This window comes from Pseudonaja textilis, chromosome 2 (genome assembly GCF_049901715.1).
Source record: "Pseudonaja textilis isolate UNSWEBS1 chromosome 2, rPseTex1.2, whole genome shotgun sequence".
Classification (NCBI taxonomy): Eukaryota; Metazoa; Chordata; class Lepidosauria; order Squamata; family Elapidae; genus Pseudonaja; species Pseudonaja textilis.
In genome coordinates this window covers 193,913,721-193,924,140 of record NC_141991.1, presented here as the reverse complement: position 1 = coordinate 193,924,140, position 10,420 = coordinate 193,913,721, and the positions used below count along the sequence as shown (strand labels likewise).

Here is a 10,420-nt window from a genome sequence, read left to right as displayed (position 1 = left end):
AGTTCAACACCATTATTATATTAAACAATAACAATGCAATACATAAAATAATGTATTTGATAGTGCCACTATTTGGTAAAAAACATTGTTACTCCATCCCTCAAAGCCTTGTTGAAAAATCACCTTTTAACCATTTTTTGAAAAAAACAGAAGAGACAGCCAGCTATTCCATAGGTGGACACTAAAAGAAATGCTTGCTTCCAAAATTTTACCACGAATCAGAGTAAAATAATGAGGAGAGCTATGGAGAAAAATCAATAGCATTTACTCCAATATACAGTTTAAAAGAAAATTAATGTAAAATGTTGTATACAGGGTATAGGAATCCAACAGTTTTCAAAATAAAAAATCATTTAACAAATTTGGAAATGTTTCAGTAAAATAGGAACATTCTATCACTTGTCATGTAAAAGAAAATAATTGCTAGTAGTAGAAAAATATATATCAAGACACACTGCAAAATTCTACAAAATTTTAATCAAAACCTCATATGTTATTACTAGATAATTGCAGAACACCTAAGTAAAATATAGCACAATTCATCAAGCTACATGTTGATAGCTTCAGAAACAAATATACCCAACAACTGAGAAAAAAACCTTTGCTGATGATGAAATTAGGAGAAATTGGAATATGCAACAATGGCAAAATTGATAGGGTTGTACATATGCATAATAAAAATTTAAATTCCGGCGGGAATAGTTTGCCAATAAACTACATCAAGGAAAATGTGTGTTCCTAGGAAAAGAATAAAAAGTAATAATGAAAATACTTACTAGCCATTATCAATGTTCAATGTAAAGTGCAACTGTTTAAGCTGTAGTTACAGTTTGGAAATAAATGGGAAGGAAGGGAAGAATACATTTTTAAAATTTGCATATTATTTTTTCACTGATGTTTTATTATTTTTTTCTCCACACCTTTATTCTTTTTGTCAAGAAAAAAAGTGTTTTGATATACGTGATTCTACTCATTTGTGAAGAATTCTGGCAGCATTCAGTAGTGGTGTTTCCTTTCCTCAAGACATACATACAAATGCACCTGCATAAATTTTAGTTTCATATGTGTAATATATAGGGGAATGTTTTAGGAGACAAGAAGAAGAATCACAGACTAGGCAACAGTCAGATAAGCCTGCAGAAGGAATAGGGGCATGGCAAAATCTTACCACTCAACACAGAACCATTCCCTCTCCCACCACTGCTGGTCCCTAAAGCCAGAAATATTGGAGACTTCTTATCTACACAAGGGCCACTAAGACAGAAGACTAAGCAGAGCACTTCCATGAACAACAACTAGCAGAAGACATGATTAAGTTTCCATAATTTCATAACATGGACAGCCTTAGCGATTATTCCAAGTGGGAAATTGAACATCACCAGTTCAGGCCAAGTCCAAAAAGAATAGATAATTCTTGGTAGCCAGGGCCCTCTGACAAATCAGCCATCAACAAGCAATCAACAACCCCGCCAAAAGAACAAAATGATCACACACTTCCTCATCAGCAATCTTAACACTGATGAGCAGAGATTAATACAAAGATTAACATTAGGCATGAATCAAAAAGCAAACATTTCCCCAAGCAAGCTGACAGTAAATAGCCCAATCAAGGAGTTACCAAAACTACTCCCACCCACACTGACAGGGCAAACCCTCAGAACATAAAATAAGAACAAACTCCACTCCTTTCAGCACTGATGATTTTACCTAGTTGGGTAATGAAACGTTTGCAAACCAACAACCCAAGCTTACCAAGGACTATGAACGTCCTCTTATTTCTATTTCCTAGCCATGAAGAATAAAAGGAAGCCGGGCATACGCAGCTACGTACTACGTGGCCGCCAGAGGGCACACGCGACCGGAGTACAAACCAAAAGTATCGCGCAGTGCTGTGTGCTCTTCCAGTAGTAGCCCCGCCCCCGTTTGCAGTGGTTACGCCTGCGCAGTGAAGCTAAAGCGGCCCCCTCGGAGCTCGGCCAAAGCCGGCCTTGATGGCTAAGCGCAGAGCGGAGGCGGTGGCCTGTCGCGCGCCTTGCCAGCCACGCTCTTTCCCGCGCGCGCCTCCTTCGAAGCGCTCGCGGAGCGATCTCGAACGGCGGGAGTCGCTCTGGCGGGAAAACGGCGGGGAGAAGCGCAAATGGACGGTTGTGGCGGAGGGAGGCGACGAGGCGGGGGCCGGCGGCAAGAGGCTGGCGGAAGGAACGGCGCGGCGGGAGCCCGAGCAACGGATTCCTATAGTCGCCGGGATGGCGAGCGAAGCGGCGGCCCTCGCCGGAGGAGATGCAACGGGCGGTCAGGGAGGGCCCGAGAAGGTGAAGAAAGCCAGCTTCTGGGAAACTGTGGTTTAGGGGTCCGTCTGTTGCTTTCAGGGACGGGCGAGCCGGAGCATCAGGCGGGAAAGCTTCCGTAGTGGAGGTCGGCGATGGCCTAGAGGAGCCAGTGAAGGGACCTTTGTGGTTCAAACCTTGGCAAAAGCAGAAAGGGAATACAGGTAGTTCTCGACTTACAACCACAATGGATCCCAATTTTTTCTGTTCCTAAGCCAGGTGGCTGTTAATGGCGAGTTTGGCCCCATTTACGACCTTTCTAGCCACTGTTGTTAAGTGAATAACTATAGTTGTTAAGGTAATGACAGTTGTTAAGCGGATTTGGTTTCCCCATTTTGACTCTGCTTGTTAGAAGGTTGCAAATGGAGAATCACATGACCCCGAGATACTGCAACGTCATAAGTAGGAATCCGTTGCCAAGCGCCTGAATTTTGATCAGGTGACAGGCGGGGGAAATGGATGCTGCAACAGTCGTAAGTGTGAAAAACGGTCATAAGTCACTTTGTTCTCAGTGCTGTTGCAACTTTGAATGGACACGAAATGAAGTGTTGTAAATCGAGGACTATCTACCAGTTTATTAAGGGCTTCTGACAGATTTTTTTTTAAAAAAACACTCTAGATTGGCTGGATAAAAACTAAGGTGGTAGAGCCCCCTTAGGCTTCAGCTGTCACAAAGTTTGAGGCTTCGGCTGCCACAAAGTTATTAAAAAGCTTGTAAAGGAGTACACAATTCTCTGTGAATAAATCCTGCTGTTATCCCAAACATGCTTTTTCTGAAAAGGAAAACTGGTTTTGTTGTATTGGAAGCAAAATGTTTAAAAGAAAAAACTAAGTCTACTTGCCTTTTGGTAAAAGCACCTTAGGAACAACCATGATTTATTTGGATGATAGAGAACCTCCATAGACAACTCTGCTTTTAGTTAACTGTTTTATTGTATGTCAATCAAAGTTACATTTATGAGATGGGCGACTGATACATAAACCAATTTTTGCAGCAAACACATAGTTTTCTAATATACTTCTGACGCTGCTAATAAGTAAATTGGCTGCAAATTTCTTTGGGACTGCGTGTTGTAAGGCTGTAGCCATGGATCACCTAATTTAATTTTTTAAAAGATCAATCAAGGCTATTAGATGAAATAAAGCCAATTTATTTCATTTCATTTCCAAATTTCAGGCAAAAAGACACACTTGGTCTTTTAAGTTGAATTATTTATTTTTTGATTAAAAAAACCTAATACAGATTAAAAATAAGTACAGAAAAGAAATAAAATATAGTAAAGAAAAAAGAAAAGAAATATATAAAGAAATGAATGTCCTTCAACACAACAAATTTAAATTATTTTAGTAACTTATCCCCTTCTCTTAAAATGCAATAAACTATCTTTTCCCATAGCTTTTCTATAAACAAAATTTAAAGCTTCACTATTCAGCCCTAATCAGATTGTTATACATGTACATTGCCAGTCGTTCAAAGAGACAGAATAATGGAGAGAAATAGAAAAATTCAATTCCTTTTTAATGGTGTATGATTACCAAGTTCTGGTTACCACATAATGAATTTAAATATTTTTTTTCATATGCATAAGCTTTTTGTGTCTTCCCAACTCCAAAATTAGATAGAAATTTAAGGAAATGGTGTAAATCTAATTCTAGGCAACCACAATTTTTGGCTAGCTGTGAACTATTGAGAATTGCAAAATGTATTTTCACAGAATACTATTTTTCCATTTCAAGCCACCAGAGGGTGATACAAGTCAAATTTTCTAAGTTCTATGTTGGGCAACTTCTGTCTTTGATTGATATAACACATGAAATACATGACATTCAAATACAGATAAGAGTCTTTAAAAGGAAGGGCACACAGAAGAATGCAGATGTTTCCATTGTGGTAAATCAATTTTAATTTGATTGAGGTGCTACAATGATGGTAACTAGAGAACCCTTGAATATTTGTGTGAATATTTCTCCATACTATGTCCTTTCTTTGTCTACGAGGTCTTAATTTCTAGCATTATTTTAATTATATTTTGTTGGTGGTGACTTTGTTTTTTAATACAGTTAAATCTGTTTGAACATTTTGTTTTCATAGCCTGAAGATGACGTTTGGCACTACAACTCCTTCCAGTTCTGGAAGTTACCATTACCTACCATTGATTTGTCTGATATTCAAGAATTAGAAAAAGGCTCCATAACAGAAACAAGATCCTCCAGTAACACCTCACTATCAGAAATGGAAACCTGAAGAATAATCTGTTGGTATAGATTATAGAGTGTGGTTACTGTTTTGCACTGTTGTTCCTTGAAAGTATAAGCAGAGTTGAAACTATGAAGGTGTTAAATATAATTTGAAGAAAGGATAACTTCTGCATTCTTTTAAAATGTAGAATTCATCAAAGACTAACTAGAGAAGCTATCAATATATTGAACCAATACATTTTGAGGATTAAAGGAATTTACAAAAACTGATACATATGAACGAAATTGCTTTAGCTCATTGCCAGTATAAATTAAATGTGTGCAAAATTTTAAAAAGGGGTATACTGCCATGGAAAAGAGTATAAGTTATGTGTGTATTTTAGTTATGGCTAGAAAAGTTTAACAGCAAAAAAAACCTGCAAGTCTCTGCAAAACTGAAACAACTATGGCCAACACTTTCTTCCAAGAATTTCCATAGAAATAAATTTTGTTGCTGAAAATAATTTAATCAGTTATTTTTATTATAACTGGTTACTTGATGTTAAGAAGTTCTAGCAATTTGCCGGCAAATTGAAGAATCATGGTGGAAAATGATAGGAAACCTGCACGATGGACCAACTGATGGAAGCTCTGGGCATATTTACAGAAAGTGGCTTGGAGCTGGATTGTACCAGGAGGCAAGTTGCAGTCAGCTAGGAATGTCTTAATTGTTAACAGATTTAGAATGAAACAAATATAGAAGAGTCAAGGATGAATAAAGTAAAGCTACTACAATTAAGCCTCCTTTCTCTTCCTGTCCATGTAGCCATAGCTGCCCTAATCTCTCCATTTTTATTTACTCCACGTACCCTGTTTTGCACACCGCCTGTCACCATTTCAGTGCATATTCAACTGATCCACTCCTCCCCCACCTTCTTGTGCTCACCTTCCTTCATTGTGCTCCTTTAGCTGCATGCTGCCCATGCTGCCCGTGTTCATGCTTGCCTCACACTTTCCCTTAGCTACACATTGCCATTGGTGGTTTTCTGATCATTCAACCTGTCACCCAAAAAACCTCAGCCTAGAATATGTGCTCTTTATTCATACCAAACACAGACCAAACGTAGAGATCAATCTGACATAGAATATTCAGAACTGTCTGTTCCAATACTGAATATTTTGCATATCCATACTGTATAGTTAAAAACTTGCATATTATAAAAGTTTGATTATTTTTAAAATACTGACCTTGCTGTCACTTTCTTAATGATGGTTGTTTGAAATCTTCAACAGAATTCTGATAATTTAGTTTTTAAGCAGATTACAGGTTGTTGTTTTTTTAAAAAAAACTAGAGCATATTAAAATTGTCTTCACTGCCTAATAAAATTTCTACTGATTTCTTAAAACAGTGAAAAAATACTATATATACAATGAAAAGAATTCACTTAAATGATTTCTTATTTATAATGGTATTTTCACTTTAACCTTAGGTGACATTTCAGTAAACCTATGTGTCGATAAACAAGCACAGGCAATGTTTGTAGACTTTTTTTTAATAAGGTGTGTTGAAATAATTTTCCTTGTAGAAAGTAATACATAAGGCTTATCTGATATATAATAATACTTACCTAATTTCACTGACCTTCCATATCTTTCCAATAGTTACACAGTTCATTTCATGTTAAATGATACCGGTAACTGCTATAAAGTTAGTTTTGCATGCTTATTCAAAAATAAGGCCTGCTGAAAATAGTGGTCTTTGTTCTAAGATGCTAAATTTTGGTTAGCAATTGCAGATTTTTTTTTCTTAAAAATACAAATTTTGCTGTATAGCAGACTCTTTCTAATTTTGTACTTAAATTTTGGTTGCTGTATTTCATGAGAATTCACCATCAAGCTCTTTGATTGCAGAAGAAAAAACAAGTATAGTTTCCTTTCTCCTCCATTTATCTGTTTGCTATGGAATGAAAGAAAGTTACTCTTACAATATTTCATCAGCCTAAACATTCCTGTTCCTTTTCCAGCATTATTTCATTATTTTGAATCATGGGCCAAAGTTTGGGATAATAAGACGAGGAACAACCAACCAAAAGAAGCTACCTTTATAAAAGAAACTATTATCTGAAAAATGCACATGGTCAGCTCTCTTATGAACACATTCTTGGATAAGAATATTGGATAAGTTGATTTTGTAATTAAAATGCATTGTAAATCATATATTTGACTTTTTCTTGTTTTCTGCAGTACACACACTACTTGCACAAAATATATTTGTAAGGACCTACTCAGCTATAATATACAAACAACAAGCTTTTTAATGATAATTATTGCATCAATATTTTGTTGCAACAACTACTAGGAAGAAATAAGTATTTAGTAGCATTGAGATTAGCAACAAAAATAGTAAAAGTGCTTTTTGGTTATCTCATAATGAACAAGTCAGCTTATATTAGTAAAAGATCCACGGTGATGGATCTCTTTGGATTTTTTTCCATTGGAAAACTTCTATTCTGAACTAAGCTGCTACTTAAAACAAACAAGAAACATTCTGAATGTTAATCATTTCCTTAATGTTGTATATAAACTTGAAACCAGATTGTCACATGCTTTTGAGTATAAGTTGTAGTCTCTTCAGTTTAATTGCAGTACAAGTATGTCACCAGAGTTTTCAGAGTTCATCTTTTTCCCTTTTCCCATTAAAGCTTTTAATTGCAAGCACATGGACAATTGTAATCATTACTTTCCAGCATTGTTTCCATTAGCTGTTAGGGCAAAGCAGGTTTTATCTGATTGTGATGTAGATGGAAAGTTCAGTATGAAATCCAGGGGCTAAAGCCTAGAAAAAAGTTAGTTTTAGTGATGAGAACGAAGAAGGTAAGTAAGCTGACTTTTCTATTGTGATGTATGCATCTTTGATATGGAAAAACTTTGAATAAAATGTAAAGTTTTTATTGGGTTCAATGTCAAAGGAATAAACGTTTTCAGCATGTCAAAAATTAACCAGAGAAAGATAGAAAACAGTAGCACTGACTTTTTCCCCTTACCTATTATTATTGGGGTTTTGGCATATACTTCTCAGCAAAAGACAACACTGGATAAAACTGCATGCGAAGAAAAGTTACCTAAGTCTTCAGACTAGTCCAGCTGCGTCAATCACTTATGTTAGGACTTTCACATATTACTGATTTGTGTGTATAAGGATCAATAAAAGTAAAGAATTGAAATTATTTCTGGGATTTAAATTGTGTCAGATGAATTTTGCACTCTTAAGCTCTTTAAGTTTTACTGCTGTCTTGTCTATAACGTAGCCGTAGGTCATCCTGTGAACACATCAATTCAGAGAATTGTGATTACACTGATTTTTGGGGAGGGGGAAGGAATATTATTTACTGTGTAAGAAATAATATTTAAAGTGGGAAAATGCAATATATATTCCTTACACATTTCATCAATACATTTCAAAACAATTACAAGTACTTTTCCATTAGTGATGCACAAATGCAGAGCTGGATATTTTTTGGGGGCGGGAGGGGTGTGAGACATTGCAAAATACCAATTATTTAATAAGATAAATTATAGTAAAATTATTCATTCCTGATTCAGAGGATTTACCTTTGGGATGCTCAGTAAATTGTGCAAAGGAAAAGTGATGATAGGATAGTTTTATATATCATGGAATATATGAAATAAAATTGAGTGGCCAAATCAACTATTTTTGCGAAGAGTTGTTTTATGCTTCAATTCTCATACCAATTATAGTCTGCATGTGATCAATACTGTATGCTTCTATTTTAGTTGTATCTTAGCTCCTAGGCAGAAACCTCAAACTTCCGAAGTAATCAAAATGCAGGTGAAAATGGGAGCAGTGCTTTCCTGGTTTGGTGTCAGGTGCTTGAGCCAAATAAATGAATTTGTAACATTCCATATTTTTTAAGAAAGTAAAAATATGTTGTAACAATGCTGTAATGAATATGTTGGTCATATTGCACTATTCAGTATGTTTTTTTTAGATCTGACACCTCAGAAAACTATGATTAATAATAGCAAGAAGAAGCTTTACTTCAAAGGTGGATTATTGACCAAATATCATTAGAAGTCTTTGCTGAATTAAACCTTTTTTAGATCAAATTCTTTGTTGTAACCTGCTTGTGATTCTGACTGAATCTGACACCTGCTTCTGAACCAAATGCAGTGGTCCTGAGTTTCTAGTAGAATTTTGAGGACCTGCCAAATTCTGTTTTGCCATTAAACCACTTTCTGAAAACTTGACTTTGCAGGGAGAGAATAAAGTGGCTTGATTGCTTTTGGTTTTTATTTTTTTAGAAGAGTACAGGTGTGCAAAATATTCCATGCTCCGAATAAAGCTCTCTGTTTCAGAGTTTGGTCCAGAGCTCAAAAAAAAGCCGGACTTGTCCACTATTGTTCTAAGTGTTCAGCTATCCCATTGAATAACTAGTTTTTGAGCTATGAAGTTTTTCTGAATGGCTAATGAAAGAGTAGGAATGCGTTCTACCCTTACTACTTGAAAAATGAAAGTGGGAGTGAAGCTGAATTGGTGAAATTGGAGCTCTTGACAAAAGATTGTTGGTTCTTTTGTTGTCCTTAAATCTTTCAGTCTGTTGAAGTGTAGTCAATTGGTTTTGTGTAATGCTTTTTGGAACTCTGCCAAAACAGAAGTACATGATGTTTTGAAGATACTTTTGCAATGTTGAGTTTTTTGGTTTTCAGATACAAAACAATAAGGATTTGTTGATCAAAGATAACTATGAACACTAAAACTGCAAAGTGTATGTGTATTAGCCCTAAGCTTCCCCCCTGCCCTTTTTAAAATTAACCATTATTTGCTATGCTTAATCTGAGCACAAAATCTGATTATTTGTACAAGGACAGGCTAAGAATATATATTTATATCTTCTTGGCTATTTTTCTGTAAAGTGAGTATCATCCCTTCAAAATAGACCAGATCAGGAAACAAAGTTTGAAAGATCTTGAATTAATATTGAAGATATTGAATTAATCCAGGCTATAATAACAGAATCAGTAAGGGAAGCTTGGCTGTGTTTTCTAGTCCCTCCTCTACATCTCAGTGAATTAGGGTGGATCCAGTCGGAGTTTTCTCATTCCTCTATTTCTTGAAATTAATGCAGGCTTTTGTTTTTGTGACTGTTGATGCATATTCTCTTTAGTGTCATCTCTGAGGCTATCTACATAGTATATGGATTATTAGCGTCCTTGCCTCCCTGCCTCTGTGACAAAAACCAGGAACTCCCAGCTTGTCTCAATTTTCCTTTTTTTTTTGTACAACAATATGAGAAAATTTTGTTCAGTATTCCAAATACAACTTTCTTTTTAATTTTGTTATCCCTTGTTAAAATGTTAAGAAGAGAGACTAACTGATTATCACATTGATTTATATTCAGGAGGTGTGATCATTAATCTGAGTTGATCTGTTTTCTTTGTGCAAATAATCTAGGGCCAAAAATCCAAGTATTAGCTGTTTTTTTCCTTTGTGGAAAGTGTGAGAACAGTGCCAAAGGCACTTACTATAATAGTGCCAAAGACACTTACAGCCAAAGGCACTTACTATATTCAGGCTTCTTTTTCTTTCTTTCTTTTTTTAAAAAAATACTAGGATTTACCTTGAAAAAAAATCTTTATATAGTATAAGCCCAACCACCGATATGATATCAACAGTAAAATTATTTTGGTTTCCAGGGGGTGCTTCAGAGGATCTTAGCAATTTTGCAGTTATGCTATCTTGCATGTGCTATCTTTGCAGTTATTGCAGTTATGCTATCTTACCCTACTATTTCCCTACTATTTTGAAAAATCAAGTTTGGCAAGTTGCTATTCCTGATCAGTAGGAAGGCTCCAAAAAGTTTGAAACTCTACTCCTTCACATATATTATTTTAA

General features: G+C 35.7%; 1 protein-coding gene across 1 annotated transcript; it reads left to right on the top strand.

Annotated features, from left to right (window-relative positions):
- The first annotated feature begins 1,946 nt into the window (after positions 1-1,946).
- On the top strand, positions 1,947-6,723 carry C2H9orf40 (chromosome 2 C9orf40 homolog). The gene is made up of 2 exons (XM_026703809.2): positions 1,947-2,312; positions 4,420-6,723. The coding sequence occupies exons 1-2, from the start codon at positions 1,992-1,994 to the stop codon at positions 4,570-4,572; spliced, it is 474 nt and encodes a 157-aa protein (XP_026559594.1). The 5' UTR covers positions 1,947-1,991; the 3' UTR covers positions 4,573-6,723.
- Positions 6,724-10,420: the final 3,697 nt, after the last annotated feature.